This window comes from Fistularia commersonii, chromosome 3 (assembly GCF_037954325.1).
Source record: "Fistularia commersonii isolate RoL2024-O1a breed Wild chromosome 3, RoL_Fcom_v1.0, whole genome shotgun sequence".
Classification (NCBI taxonomy): domain Eukaryota; kingdom Metazoa; phylum Chordata; class Actinopteri; order Syngnathiformes; family Fistulariidae; genus Fistularia; species Fistularia commersonii.
The window spans coordinates 4,892,823-4,909,635 of NC_141286.1; the positions used below are offsets into that span (position 1 = coordinate 4,892,823).

The 16,813-nt window shown below is 38.5% G+C and overlaps 1 protein-coding gene across 5 annotated transcripts in view; it reads right to left on the minus strand.

The window, feature by feature from the left end:
* Positions 1–4,581: 4,581 nt before the first annotated feature.
* Positions 4,582–16,813, minus strand: part of LOC147235288 (chloride channel protein 2-like) — a 161,116-nt gene continuing 148,884 nt past the window's right edge. For all 5 annotated transcript variants that reach the window (XM_086142246.1, XM_086142228.1, XM_086142238.1 and 2 more), the window contains 3 exons: positions 15,769–15,873; positions 11,143–11,229; positions 4,582–8,228 (listed from right to left, as the gene is read on the minus strand). In XM_086142246.1, the coding sequence (XP_085998372.1) occupies positions 8,034–8,228; positions 11,143–11,229; positions 15,769–15,873 (387 nt within the window). In that variant the 3' untranslated portion in view covers positions 4,582–8,033. The remainder of the gene's footprint in view (positions 8,229–11,142; positions 11,230–15,768; positions 15,874–16,813) is intronic.

Here is a 16,813-nt window from a genome sequence, read left to right on the forward strand (position 1 = left end):
TACAGTAAAGCCGACGCCCCCGAGTCTGTCTGGTCCATTATCTGATATGGGGGTCATGAATCAGTCACTGAGGTTGAGTCTCGGCCAGCATCTCTCCCTTTCCCTGAGTACACCTTTTGTCATTCAGCATGACCGCGGGCCGATGACGCCTTGTTGTCAGGACTATCTGCTGCCAAATGGCGGGTCTTGCTAGGGATGAAACTAAAATCTAAGCTACTATTATCTTGCGTTCTCTCTCATTTGGGCTGACCAAGTGAACAAGATCATCCGGATTAACTGATTTGCATGATTAAAAACATTGACACAATTTATGCATAAACAGCCAAAAAAGATGCAAAACGTCACAAATCTACTCACCGGCGGGGATTGGTGATCCATCTTTACCTGGTGGAAGAACCCCCAAGGTGACGACAGGCAATCCTAAACAACTTATTGTTCACTTGATGGGACCTTTGAGTCCGAAAAAACCCAAGATGGGACAAGCGTCTGACATGGAGTAGTTGTCACACTCTGCTGGAAGTTTTTTTTTTGACAAATAAAGTACCACGTCAACGCCAAGGAGACATTGGTTGAGATTTCCTCTGCGAGGTGTTTAGCAATGGTAATGCTATGCTTAAGCCAAATGCTCAACAGATCATTGGGAACTGAGATAATGTAATAAAAATAGTATTTTTTTAGACTAAAAGAGAGTAGATTAATTTGGGTATTTATTTGATTGAATAAAACCTCAAAAAAAAAAAAAATTGCTCAATTATTTTAATTTTATTAATATGGGCAATATTTGTTTCTAGTTAAAAAAGAAAAAAAAACACAGTGAGTTAGAATGATTTGTCTCAAATTGATCTTAATTAATTCACAGTGGTTCTTTAATTAATCTGATCAAAAATTTTAATCTTAACACACCACACATACTATACACACACACATATATATATATATATATATCAATTATATAAAAATGGTATTGCGTTCAAATTTAATCCATATATATATATATTATCCATAAATGTGTCTTTATCATATAAGCACCCTAATTCTCTACCATTATATGGAAAATGAACCGTCTGTTGTTCTGTATCCTTTTAAACAATCTTGTGTAAATTAATTGTACACAAGAGTTTGCTTAGTCTCCAATTTTAAACTGTTTTTCTCCCTCTCCCTCCCTCTCCTTCCTTTAGCTTTGACTTGTATGTGTATTTTCCAAATACGCTTCATGTATGGAGTTCTCTTCTGTCTAGGATTTCGAAGAAAAAATAATCAGCCTGGTCTTGCCCCAGTGACTGGTTGGCCAGACACAATTTCAAAAAAATTATTGCAAGAGCCACCATTGATCACGAACCGTCTCTCTTCTCATCTAGAGACCAAAGAAAAAGCCACCTATGTTTTTCTTTTTTTTTTTCAAATCAGGCTACTTTATTTCTTAAGCTTCTGCCATCCCTAACCTTTATTCGTTTACATAAAAGTGCGTTCGCATTACCACCTTAATCTGTGAGCATTCATGACTGTATTCATGATTGTGATTGCGATTTTCGGGTAAAATTAGTGTAAAAGCTCATAAGTGGAGAGAAAAATTGAAAAATATTAAAAATTCTCCCTTATAAGGACAACAACTTTGGCTGACAGATTACCGAAAAGTACTCAAAATGACAAAAAAGAATAAGCAGTAACCCTCTTTTGTTACCCAAAGTACTTTGAAATGGTAAAGTCAAAACAACATTTATACACATACAAATTATTTACTACTCTCAGGATATCAGGGCACTCGTTGCAAAAAAGGGGATACGATATTAGTCCTTATTTTACATAATATTATAATATAATAATAATATTATAAAATATTATGTTTTTTCTGCCATTTAGCAAACCTTATTTTACATGCTTTTCCTTGGCTTAATTCTTTTTGCGCGGCCTGGGATATATGGTTGGAGTGTTTGGTTTGGTTTGATGTCGCTTCCCAGAAATTCCTAGTGAAATATTGAAACGCGTAGAAGCGAAACCCTGTTTTTAAGCTGTAACTTAACTTGACAAAGCCAGGCAAACATTGAAAAAAAAGCAGGACTTTTTTTTTGGCAGGTTGGAAACTGATAAAAAAAAGCATGAAGGCTGTTGTTTTTTTTTTTCTCTCCATTGTGTTCTTGAAAATACATACTATGTCTCTGTGTGTAAATGTTTTCATTACACACAAATTATTCTGACACCTTTCTTTGTTAACATATGTGTCTCCTTACCGTGCACATCTACCAACTGAATTTTGATATCTGCTGACTCAATAATTAAAAATAGATGTTGTTGAATGTGCACTCAGCACAAGTAAGATCTGCAGAATTATTTTTTAATCCTGCTTTCAGAATGATTTCTGATGTAGGTTTCTTAGTGACAGCCAGCAACATTGTGACGTGACTGAACCAAGTCAGTGACAGCAGCTAACAGCTTATCAGTAGGAAACAAACCAGGAACCTTCTTGTTGTGAGGATAAATTGATCAATACTTCACCATTGTGCCACGTAATAAATGAAAATATTGGAAATATTAGTCAATTATTTAATTGTATACAGTAGCTGTCAATAAGAAACATGATCTATAGGAAAGTATGTGAACCAAAACCCTTTAAATATGCTTAATGCAACTTGTTCATCAATATTGCCACCTCGAAATTTCAAATTACTCATATATACCACAAAACTGTAGTAGCACACAATACTTTTGTATATGACTAAAACGTGAACTAAATGAGCACTCCTTTTAGTAGCCTCAAAATGCAACTCTGCTTAAATCCCGCTCAAATAAAAAAGCCAGCGGCATTGAAAACAACTCTCCCTGAACCCTCATCCTGGATTTTCTACTGAAACAAAACCAATATCTAATTACCTGGACTTAGTCGAGAAATTTCTATCCTTCAAAATAAAAGTTCACATTAAGGCAAGCAGTAAACTTACAGTTTTCCCGGGCGATTACTTTCCCTCCACACATTCATGTAAAGTGCCATGCAACCCTTTTTCCAGGTGCATCGCATCAGTTGATAAGCGGTGCCTTATGGTGTACAGGTGTCACATCATTGGAGGCCAAACAGCTAAATAGCCTTGCGGCACTTGACACCCCCAATCCAACACCTCTGTGTTATCAGTTTTAGTCGTGCCAGGCAGAGAGAGTCATTTGTTATCCATCTGTACGGTTGTCGTATCATCCGACGAACTGCTGCAACAGTAAATACAAAAAAAGGGAGAATAACAGACATTAATAACATGAAAGTCTTTAAGTAATGATCTGAAAATATTGAGTCAAATTAATACCAAGAAATGTGCAAGCTGTTACCTAGAAATGATTAGAAAATAATAAATCTGCATGAACTGGAGTTATTTAATTAGGGTGTCATGCACTGAATCTGAAATATTCATCTCTGCTGCCAAGTTCCTATTATTTTGGAATTTACTTTTCTAGTTATTTGCGGCTTGACGGACGACCGTACGTCTACACTGTCATTCTTGGCGAGTCATAAGACATCAACCGAAAGCTGCCGCTTCCTCTCTTCATCTTCATTAGATAGTGACATCTTGAAACGTTCGATATCGATACCGAGTATTTTGCGCTGACCCCGCCTTGGTTGATCACAGGGCCACATATGGGTAAAACAACCATTAAATCTTAGACAATTTAAGTAAAGTTTTTGAACTTTGGGGGGGGGGAGACGCAGATGAAACCCACAATATAAGATAACAGACAACCTACACATGAGCAAAATAAAAAAAACAACAAAAACTTTTAGATGAAGCAAGTATTGCAAGATTATATATTATAGAGGCATGAATGTCCAGGTAAGGAAGCACATCAGTAATTTTGTGGCTACATGCATTGCTCCTTTTGTGTTTGCGCTAAATTTGTTGCGTTATCAGCGAGGGAGTGTGTTGGAGTGTGTTTTGCCCAAAGGTAAGTCAGAAGCAGTGGTTACAGACACAGTCAATGAATCCTCGCTTTGGAAACAAACCGTTTCGTGATATTCCATTGATTACGTGCCTCATTTCATTACTTTTTCTTCATGCGGTCTGAAATACGAGCAGCCACTGAGAAGGAAAACAATAACTTCAGCTGTTGGACTCACATTTAAATCATTTTGTACTTATCACTGTTTTCCTTTACCATAGCAAAATGAAGTAGATTGAAATTGGCACAAGAGTTTTTGGCTGATATTTTAGGTTCTGGAACTTGGGCATATAAATGTTCTGTTTGTAGAAATAAATACTCATGAATACATTTATTTACAATACATTTTAGTTTAACATTAATGAAACAGACATGAATGTCTTATAGAGAAGATTACATGTAGTCAAAGCACATTTTTTCTGAAACATGCAAAGTCTCGGACTCTTGTTCGCTCTGCAAAAACGACTCGTGCCAAAATAAACCAATTAGAAAGTGATTGTAACGTCAGTATCCACCGAGGACAAAAATATATGTTCTGGTCTGCAGCTGCTGCTGTGAGGAGAGAAGAAGTCTACAAAACACAGCTGTAGAGTAGCAGCTGTCGGGGGAAAAAAAAAAAAAAAAAAGTAAAACAAAAGCCATGACATGATGCAGAGACAGCGCTCTTTTGTTAAAATCTCATTTATTCAACCCCGATATACAAAAAAAAACAATGTTTACATTTTTCTGTGCGAAAAATATCTCTGGATTTTGTTCCAACTCCATCTGGTTCGGCCTCTACATTATATACAATGAATAGTCTTGAGATAAAACATGGTCCTCGGCGAATGATGCAATGATCGGGGCCGTTCGGACCCTCTCGTACTTCAAGAGAGGATGAGGAGTGTGACAGGACCCACCGAGTCATTCAGCGCCGGCTACTGATTTACCAGAGTGTCTTTCAGACAGAACAGGAAAGGCTTCCCAAAGCTGAGCAAGAGAGTGTTGCCTGTTTGCCTGCTGAATATCTTTATAAGATTCTTGCTTCTGGGAATCCTCCCCCCTTTCAACTGTCACTGTCACAAAATTACATTTTTTTTTTTTTTTTTTTTTTTGCACACATATGTCTGTGTGTGTGTTTGTGTCCATCGTTGTCATATACATACACGTTTTTATCTTTTTTTTTTTTCAGGTTTCTTTACAAAAATAAGGTTATCTTGCATTCATACCGTAAATCAAAACTGGGTTACAAAGTGAGACAAACAATTGTTATTGGACAAATTGATTACTCAGAAGTAGATCACCCCCTATCCCCCCCCCCCCAAAAAAAAAGAAGAAAATGTATATCCTCTGCTTCAATTAATATGGCCAAATAAATATTTATCTACATCAATCCATGGCTGTCTGATAGTCAGTGAGATGAACTGTTTCGAGATATCTGCAGGGGGGATGCTTTAGAGAGTCATGAAAATGACGACAGGGACAAAAAAACGAAAAAAAATGAACAAAACGACATTACAACAGTGGTTTTTTTTCGGTCATTTGCTGGAGCAAGCAGATGGAAGTAGGGGTGGGATGATGATGGCGGGTATGTTTATAATTTCACCCGGCTCCAGCACATCATCAACCGTGCATCTTTATTTGTGTGCGTGAAAAGTGCCTCATCACATGAGTGTAAAAACAATTAAACTGCATTCAGACAGATTTTTAAAATGACCAAAAAAAAAAAAGAGCAGGCACTTGAGGAATGGCTATGTCACCAGCTAAGCATATGCTGGTCCCGTCAACATTATCTTCTCTTAGTGTTATTTGTACTGTAAAAATGTTTTAGCATAGTTGAAATGTTTAAGACAGCATGTCAAAAGAGAAACGACAATATATATATATATATATATGTGTAAAATAAAAAAAATCATCCACACCTAAAAAAAAAACAACCATTGATAAAAACACGTCCTGCTTCTCTTACGGAAAAAACAAATGAACATTATTGATTAAGACATTAAATTATAATTTTACATTACAGTCATGATGCTGTTAAATATATTAATCTATTGCAGACTCAAAGATCCCATTCCCAGATTAAAATCAGGCCATGGATAAAGCTCATTGCATGAACGAGTGACGGTGAAACATGTACAGGCACAAGATGGTAATCACTCTGTATTCATGACCATCAAGCTGTTTTCTTTTTTTTTTTGTTGTTGTTTTTTTTGGTACATTTCGCTCTTATAAAACTCTCCATATTCATGCTCTCATGCAAAACCATGCTGTTGTTGTTAAATGCTAAAAAAAAAAAAAAAAAAAAAATTGGAATCCATGCAGAGCCTTGAGTGCTGAAACCACAGCCAGGTCCGGTATGAGTTTCTATTTAAGGCATCCGAACAGTGGAGAGAATCTGCGGTAGTGGGCATCCGTCACTTGTCGAAAATTCTCACACACGCACACACACACGTACACACACACACACACACACACACACACACACACACACACACACACACACACACACACACACATAAATAGGGGAGTGTGTCTTTTTGGGGTGAGTCACTCATGCCAGTGTAAAAAAGAAAGCCAGTCGGACATGGAAGACGGATCAATGTTTTTCTTTCGATGAGCGCAGAGCACACTGACAGAGACATGAATTATTAAATACACAGTACTTATACATTATCTATCACGTCGGGTTGATCGCCGACTGCTGCCACCATGAAAACATTAATGGCTCATGTTCTGGGAATAATCACTCAATCATGCGTTTTCTTTTTTTTTTTTTTTTCTTATTTTTTGGCAAAAACTCAGCAATGATCTGGAACTTTGGGCTGCTCATGAAGTTACATGCAGAGAAATCAACAATAAACCTCATTTTGAACTTTGATTTTGAGAATTTTCATATCGGTCGCTTAAGGATATAAGTGTTTGGACCTAGTTTCAGGGGTTCATGCAATAGTATATGCTAAAATTCTTACATCATCCAGCGAGGATGGAGGTCTCCGTAAGTAATGGCAGTTAGTTAACACTGCAATCAAATGTAGATTGATGAGAGAGCCAAGAGTAGCTGGTTAGGTAATGATGAATTCATTCTTTCAGCCGCCCATTTCTCTTCCTTGCTTGCTCACTTCCTGCCTCCTCTGAATGGTTATTAAGAGCTATACTTAGATTGGCTGAAAATTCAACTCTTAAGAGGACATAACCGGAGCCGTGTTTTCATGTCTGTGTGTGTGTGTGTCCTTGTTGAAAAGGAGAGCACGTCATGAAAAACAACCGTAGGTATTTTTGGTTCCAGACACGTCTGCTTTAGTAGTCTGCATAAATCCCAACTATAAGATTGAAGAGATGGGATTACTGACGGTAACTATGGCATCCGTCCTCATTTGAATTTATTGCTTAATAACGGGACAAAGTCAACTGAAGTGTAATCTGCAAGACAAAAAAAAAAAAAAAGGTATTTCAAATCCAGCTCAACCCGGGCGACCTGTTCCGTCGACTGTCGTGAGACTCAAAATGCCGAATGAAGCCTGAAATATTTAAAATATAATAACAGCATAAAAAAGGTCAGTTTGCTACTTCCCACTTCATAACACAAACGTGCAATTTCTCGGTCCATACGCTCATACTAACACACACACACACGCGCACGCGTTCCTCCTCCTCATCGCACGTGATGAATTTATCAAGTGGAAGACTCGTTCCGAGAAGATATCTATTCTCAGTTCAGACGTAACCCTAACAAAGTCGGCTAAAAAAATATTCCCTTTTTTTTTTTGTTTTTTTTTTTGTTTTTTAAAGATTTCAACCCAGGTTTTGCCGCCGTGTCCCACTAATCCACATTCTTCTCTCTGCCGCGGGTTCTCCGAGGGTGAACGAAAAGCAGGGCACGGGCTGGAGTGTCAGTGCGAACATCCAGTGGAAAGCGTCGGTTGAAGGCGGAGAGGAAGGAGGGGATTTCGAGGGGGGAGGAAGTGGGGTTGCGGTTGTGAGGAGGCTGGCAGAGCAGTAGAACCCTTTCCAAAAATTTAATTTTGATTCTAAGCCCTGAGGATTTTTGCATGTTTGTAGCTTTTTTTTTTTTTTTTCTAGGAAGGGGGTGCAATAAACCTCTATATTTCCTCTTCCTCACCCTCTACGTTCTCTCACTGGGACTTCTCGTCAGACTCGGAAGGTGTGTGTTCACGGGGCAGCGACATGCTCTTGTGACGATCCCACAGCTTGTGGAGCTCGGTGGCCTCGTTCTCGCTGCTGCTGGTGCCGCTGTCCCGGAAGCTGGCCAGAGGGGGACGCACCTTCACGCCCTTCACCGTCACCGAGCCCTCGATGGCTTTGCGTAGCTGGATGGAGAAAACGGCAGAGGGTTAAGCTGAGGAGATCGGATGCGTTTTGCCACGCTGAATTTTGCATTTTCCCCTTTTTTCTTTTACTCGTACGATCTCAAATGTCCTCTTGAGTCCATTTTTGAGGGAAAAATATAAAAAGGAGAAAATAGCAAACATTTTGTCAGAACATCGCATCTGGACACACTGAACACTTCCGCTCACAGCAGTTAAATCCAACTGAATTTTCATTCTGATTAACATTGAGGAATAACAACAACTTCTGCCTGTGCGAATAAGAATAGTTATACTCCCATGCAGAGTAACTTTACCCGAAGTGCAGCACAACAAAGTCAACAATTATTTTTTAATTTTTTTTTTTTTTTTTTTTTTTTTTTTTTTTTGCCACAAGTGCAATACTTTACCTATTAATGAATTCTGTGTATTTATTACTTACGATACTTTTTTTTAATTGAGTGAATGTGTGATGCATGATGAGTGTGTAATTATATATTCATTTATTTATTGATTGAGTCTCACCACTGTAAGAGATGCAGCAATGCAAACGCCACTGTACTTAAAAAGGTCCACAGAACACAAAGTCATAGACATTTTGCCACATAAAAAGCAACTAAAGAAATAATTCAAAAAATGTAAATGAAATGTGAACGAGGACACTTTTGTTACGGAATCCTTATCCTCTTTCAGATTCAGATCATATTTTGTTTAGTCGACGCCAATCTTCCGAGCGTGTTAATATGCCTTGCAGCGTTCGTTTTTTTTCCCCGGTGGAAATGGAAGCGCTGACCCCGACACGACACCGGCCTCACTCTACAGTTGGAAGATTATGTCAGTGGTTTACAATCTGATCCGCAGCCACACAAGCCATTATCTTTTTTACACAGGAATCTCTTCTGGAGAATGTAATGGGGGGGAAAGATCATGATCAGATGGCAGCGTGCACAAGAGAGAGGGGTCACGGTGACTTGGACTTTTGCTGCTGTCTGCTGAAGCGTTTTACGGACTAACCGGCGGTGAGAGGATGGAATGACCGCACATCTATTAAGCTCGGTACCATCTACGCACAGCAAGAATAAAAGTAGTGCTTAAAAAAAATATGCGGTAATATTTCCTTCATCTTAAACACTGCAGCCTTTTAAGGAAGGATCATCAAAAAGCCAATCAAAATAGAAAAAAATCCATCCGCGATAAATCAGATATTATAGCTAATTCCGCTTGCCCAAGTTTGCAGAAAAGCCGATTCAATTGTTGTCTCGTAATCCAGTCCAACTTCTACAGTTCTGAACGTATTTCTTTTGTTGTATATTTTCAAACTAAGTTTTATACTCCGTTCCCAACCAATTCAATGCTAGGAAATTCAGAACTGAGACAAATGTTGATGAAGAACTCACAATTAGTAAAAGTCATAGGACTTTTCCGATGCCTCGTCCTCGCCTCCGTTGACATTACCGCCGTTTGCCGCGTCAAATCCCCATAAATGTGTTGTGCCTTTTCACAGAAGATGCTCTCGGGCATGGTATCTCACCAAGAACAACTCCTTCTCTCCATGGACAAGTTGACATCAGGCACACCTTGATCGTGTTTTTCGATAATTTTCGCCGGGCTACCGAGTGGCAGGCGATGCATATGACTGTTCTCGAACGCCACTCCATGGACGGCGGAGGCTACATCGATGTTAAATACTCATCACGCTACTCATAAGTCACATCTCAGCTTATACCATAAAAGCAAAAAAACAACTGGGCGACGGCTCATATAATGGAAAACTCGTAAGTCAAGCCTTCACTGTATAGGGACATATGGACAATGGAAAACTTGCCAAATTTTTCCAATTTTCAACCATTTAAATGCTCCCTTTCTTGATCTATTTTCATGATCCCTTTCTCATTCATCGCACAGTCATACAATACCTAGATACAGCCTAGTCTTCATACAATAAAATGCAAATTCTATGCAAAAAAAAAAAATTCTGAGCCAATAAACCATGGCTGTACAGAATGCCTTCTTGTTTGTTCTAAATGCCAGAGTCCATGCAAAATTTGAAAACTGTATTTTTTTTTTTTTTCACTTCAGAATGTCTAGAATTCCTAAATATATTATTCATTAGAATAGAAAGTGAATTTTGTTCTCTGTGAATTTTTTTTTTAACATGCATCTGTGTGTGATATAACAACGTTAGGCAACGTTTGTCATCTGGCTGGTAGATGGAAGGATTTGGTCGCCGCACATCTGGTGGCGGCGCAAAGAATAATTTCTTAATTCTGAAGGATTGAAACGATCACATAGACACACAAGAAACCCCCAAAAAACATCCCTTGCAATTCTTCTCTTCCATATGGTGGAGGGAGACAGTGATATAACAGTTTGTCTGTGTGACGGAGAGGAAGAACGGGAGAGGCTGGGCTTTATCTGCCTCGGTGGGGCTTTTGTCTGCTGTTGAAGCGCAGAACAAAAAGCCTAAATGTCAGGGACAGGCAAGTACCGCTTCACTTAGCAACAATCCTCTCCCCACTTCCTGGACAATTCACAAAGAGCGAGGGTGTTTTTCAGTTGTTAGTGAGGCAGTACAGATCGGGGGGGTTGAATAGACAGAGAGACAAAAGATTGAGACAGCAATATTAAGCAGGTTTTCTTTTTTTTTTTTTTTTTCTGTCAGAGTACAAAACGGGCTGAGGGAGGAGGAATCATTAATGTTGACTTAGCTACGTCGATGCGTGCGGCGTGGCGGTGTTGATGATGTCGACAAGAGATTGTGCGGTTATGAAATCAGGGAAATGAAGCCGGTCACGACTTTTGGTGCCAGGCCGGGCGGCTCTGGTCACAAGGATCACGGGGTTGCAAATAAGAAATGCGCGGCAATTATGTGAAACGGCCCCACGTTATGAACCGGGAAGAGGCTCAATATTCTCACCTCTTTGAGGGACACAACACCGATGAGACGTCCGATACTGGTGACGTAGGCGTGATCCAGGCCCAGCAGGGAGAAGATGGTGTGGGTCTGTGGGAATAACTCAAATAAGTGATTCTGGAAAAGAAGTTTTAATTCTTCATCAATATTGAGAAATACTCCACAAAATATCCAACGTCAAGGATTCATTAAAACAATTGGATGTTTGATTAAAGTGAATACATGTTGGGGTTATTTGTGTTGGTCTATAACAAGGAGAGAAAAGCTAGCCTTGAAATTGACCTTGAACAAATGAAAATAAGGAAAAAATCTAAACAAACAGTAGGTTAAATCAAATATTTGTAGTTAACAGTTAACAGTTGAGACAATTTATATTTCATTGTATTTCTTATTCTTCCTCCTTCCTACTATTATCTATTACCGTTATGTTTTTGCTTGAAACTCTGGCACAACTTTCCTTTGAGATAAATAAAGTTGTTCTCATTCTCATTCTAAAAAGCCGCCAGGTCTATGACTGAGAGCAGCTGGGAAGTTTTTTTTGTTTTTTTTTTAATATTTAAATCCATTGTGGTGTGTGACTTTGTATAAAAGAAAATGATTATGAGACAAGAAGAGCAAAAAAATACAAGTAAGATGAGAGTAATGTGTCATGACACTGTGACATAAGACAACATTAGCATCAACACAAGCCGGCCCAGTTTGTTTTACTGAGACACTCTGGTTATTGGTAAAAGCAAATAGCATGTCCGGTCAAATAGGCAAAAATTTAAATCAGAATATAATCGCAGAATAGAATGTCTTACATTTGTTTATTATGTTTGCCGCGGTAGTGGTCGGACTGGAACCAATCCCAGCCAACGTTTAGCAGCCGGTCGGTTGAACAAATGGCTTCATGTGGAGACGAGCAACCATTTGATTTTTAATTTACCAACTGCAATTGTTTGGAGTAATGGGAGGAAGCGAAAGACCTCTGAGGCATGGAGAGAACATGCGACATCAGAGGGGCCCCTGCTGGCCACCTCCGATTCATTTGATAAAAAGATTTGATTATCGAATGACCAAATAAAGTGCCTTTTTTTTTTTTGCATGGTTTATCACAGTGATGACAGGAACAAACTAAGGAATTATGTGAATTTCCTCGTCAATGTTATTGAAAAAAATAAACCATCACATTTGTAAAAGAGCTCCTTCAGTCAGACGCAGCAACACTCGATGCCAAAAATGCCATTTCTGGGAATTAAGCTCAAGTTGAGGAGAGAGCCATTCTTCTAAATCCCTGTCTGAAATTGGCATTTTACAAACAATACGATTAATGAGCGTTGTCACCTTTTCCTCAGGAAATGAAGTCACAAGTGGTTCTTTCTGCAAGGCTTGAGGAGTGTTGATATTCAAGGTGACTTATATAACATTGCGCAATATTTGCGGGGAAAAAAAAAAAGAGGTTGTCGTCAATAAAATAAAAAATGCATTAACTTAAAATTGCACATAATTCTGACAGAGCTGTCAGTTTATGATAAATCATCAATGTTTGGAGAGACAAAATGCAGAAGTCTCTGCAAAGATGCATCAAAGTTCTTTAAAACCACATTGCAGTCATTACTGACTGTTTTAAATCAAAACTGAATCAAAACTTGTTAAAGTTAGATTTAAATATGCTTCACTTGTAGCACTTTCTGCTGATGTGCTGTAAATCACAGACTAGCGTTTGCTTTTCAAACCTAGTTGCTCTTGTAGTTTTTGAGTAGATGTAAATGCATCTGCCTTTTAAAGTGAGGGATTTCTTAATGCCAAATCAGTGGCATATCCCCAATATATCACAAAATGCAAAAGCCAGATTGAATATATATATATTTAATGTTTTATTTTTAAATTCCCACTCAAGAAAAATGATCTACGAATATTGGCATGTAGCTTTCATAAAATGGCTTCATGATAAACCAGTTATGGATCGGCTTGGGTTTCGCAAAAGTAACCATGTGACTTTGATTGTAGTAATTTAATTTGATTTTAGTAAGTATGCATTTGCTTTTGGGCAAAAGGATGTTACATAAGTCAGAAAATAAATAAATGGTGGTGTTTCTATATTCTATTTTTCTACTGACTGAGTAATTACACCAACAAACCGAGTGCAAATACAAAAATACTGCCCATTGAGGAAGTTTCATTTAATCTCCTCTCTGCAACTGGAGTTACAGTAGCGGAGAAGAACGGCAGGAAGCTAAAAGCAAAATCAGCAGGAGATCAAAAAAATCTCAGAGGTAGATGAGAAGAGTTGCAAGGCTGATGCCAGCTGGACTCTTTGTTTAAGACCTTTTTAGTGTTAAATGGGACTTCCGGCACAGCCAGAATAGGCATTAGGGACGTTCAAAATTGATCCTACTGTGCCCTGGAAATGGATGCTGTGCCAAGGAAATATTGTTAAGTGTTTTTAGGCCAGAGCCAGCTATAATGAAATCTGCCAAAGAGTTCTCCCACAAGAGGATGTGGTACTTTCTCGGGGAACAGAGTCAGCTCACCTCCAATGCGACTCATTTACCTCCTATTTAAACTACAATTCACTGATTAAAGGTGCTGGAAACAGCATTTTAGCACCAACTGATCATCGGCGTAGTCGTTTGAGACAACGGGAACTCCAAACAAACAGAAGCTGGGCTGGAAGCCAGAGTGTGTCCATCCTCTTTTAACAGACATTCAAACCATTGGCACAATGGCATCGTGCTTGTAGAAAATGCGGTTATAACTTGGACAGGCAACGCTATTAACAAGCGGCTACAATTAATCATTGCTCTGTTTCAACGAAATTATGGCAGGATCGTTTTCCTTTGAAATGTTACGTTAAGACAGATGGAAAAATATGATGTAATGGTAATATGATGGTAGTAACAATGGCAATAACTTTTTTATATGCTATGATATAAAAAAAAAAAAAAATGCTTATAATGATGTGCTATACAACATTAAAGAAACTCATGTGTTGTGTCAATTCCACTTGTAGACCGAGGTTTTAACTGACCTCAGCCAAAAACCACTTGTCTATCTTATTGAATTTGTGAAGTATTTTGGGCTGAATATCACTGTTTTAAAAGCACCGGTTAAAAAGCACCTGAAAATGTCAAGAAATTTGCAAAAAAACACCTTACTTACCTTACTTTACCAGTACATGTACTGTGGTGCGTATTCAAACCAATGCCTTAAGGAGTTTTTTTACCATTGAATTTGTGAATCATATTCTGCTAAATATCACTGTTTTAAAAAGCATCAGTTAAAAAGCACCTGAAAATGTCAAGAAATTTGCAAAAAACACCTGACTTACCTTACTTTACCGGTGCATGTACTGTAGTGGATATTTAAAGCAATGTCTTAAGGAGTTTTTTTTCCTTGACAAAAAGTAATTTCAAATAACATGTTGATCTTGGTCTAAGCCACCAACTTAAATGATCTATAGTCTGTCAGGGGCCTAAAAACCAGAGTGAGACGAAAAACGTATAATTTATTAAATACCCCATTCTACACTTCACACACAACAGCTATAAACAATAAACGGACGTCGTTGTCAAAGGAAAAAGGGGACGGTAACACGAAGGCATACATTTCTACAAGCACCACCAGCGGTGACATAGGGCAGTGTTTAATATGCTGGAGGAGATGGTGCATGGTATTGTCTTTTGGCAGTGTGCAGCGGAGTGGAGGGAGATGGATTGGTACAGGATCTCACTCTTAAATGTTTAAAAAGTATTCACACCGCACTCGGACGATGACGGAGAGCGAGCGGGGGAAGAGGTAGCATTATAAATGGTGGATATTAGATTCTGTCACGGCCACTGGCGGGCAAAAAGAGTCAAAAAGATTCGTAGTCGGTAGGAAGGCGTCTCGATGCTAAAGCGCGCTTGTGTGTTAACACTTCATCATCTGGAGCGCGTGGCCGAGACATGATAAGAAAACTAAAGCGGCACGGAATCAAACTGCAGTTTTGGTGAGCTACTTTGTCACATGAGACATGTATGTCACCAAGAACACCGAACTTACAAAGATTCAAGATTAATATCGAGAAAAAAAAAAAAAATCGCGGCTGATTTATGTCACAAACTTCTTTCTCGTAGATTTTCTTTGCCCGAGTCCCTATAAAAAACGAAAAAAAAAAAAAAAAAAAAAAATCTCAGCTTTGACCTGGCGTTTCAGTGTAAAAAAGGTCAGTTAAATCTTGTGATTTATGCCAAATATAGGCGACAAAAAATGCGCGTCTGTTTTACAGGGTCAATATGACCTCTCCGTGCCCAGAAATACTGCCAGTCACCGTGGTGGTGCAGAGCTGACAAAGAGATACTGGCTGCTGCGTGTTCGCTCGAACCGCTCGCCGCTTGATTCAGGAGGAAACGTCTGGGGTGAGATATATATCAACACCGGGGTACACGGATAGGACCCCCAATATTCCTTTCAGAGGGCCTTTCATAACTCACACCGCCTCCGACTTTTTCTACTCTTGAGTAGAGAAAAAAGTTTTTTTTTTTTTTTTTTTTAGACTTCTAGCCTCATTAGAAAACAATGGGAAGACATGGTGCCATCATGGAGGCGCGGGTCGACGATCATGACCTATAATGAGAATCAAAATGATGGCGGAAACTATCAGACCTTATGAAGTGACGTTCGCTCAACCAGCTGGAACGGGGCGGGGTCAATCTTGCAGTTGTTAAAGTTGACCTGCTCATCGAGCTGCTTTTCCTCCCACTCAGCAATCTGGAAATCACGTACAGGAGAGAGAGTAGGATTAAAAGTTGGAAAAAGAAAAACTCATCATATATAAATGAGAGAATGAGAACAACTTTATTTATCCCGAAGGAAATTGTTGTGCCGGAGTTTCAAGCAAAAACATAACAGTAATAGATAATAGTAGGAAGGAGGAAGAATAAGAAATACAATGAAATATAAATTGTCTTAACTGTTAACTGTTAACTACAAAGATTTGAACATTCCCTGCGGCTGAGGGACAAGGAATTAAAAAGTCTGATAAACTGCTGACCTTTCCTTGTTAATAGGATACATAACAGAAATGGGCAAATGACAGTATGCGGAAACGTATTTGCACCGTTAAACCCTCAGTATCTTCAAATTCTTTTTTATGATAATAATGTCATTGTTAAAAAAAAAAACTAACGTATCAATGTTAGCATATATTTTAGCCAATTCATTTTTTTTTCCCACAATAAATTAATCAACAAAAAAAAAAATGAAAACCAGCAAGAACCCCTTTAAATTCAACATTTCAGAAAATAAAAACAATAGTATTAATTGGGATTAATGAAAATGAGCAGGAGATTTTGCACTAGTATGAGCAGGTTATTATTTCAGTGCAAGATAATGGCATGAAAGTCTTTCTCGCCAGGATACCTGTTGACGTTTCTCGGGTTGGGCACATTAAGTTACGGTGCATTGACTCTATATTTAGTATCTTTGTCTTCATCCACAGCTTTAGAAATATAGTATCCTTTGACAAGATAGCGGCATTGTCTTTCTTTCAACGTAAGCTGCGAATGCGATCGTAAGTCATGCTGCTGTTATAAAATGGTGAATAACTTTGAAATACAATATGAATACATAGTGTGACAGCGTATATTATTATTCGTCGCAGGATTTCAAGTAAACAGGTGATGTAGACTGTGCATATGAGAAAGAGCGG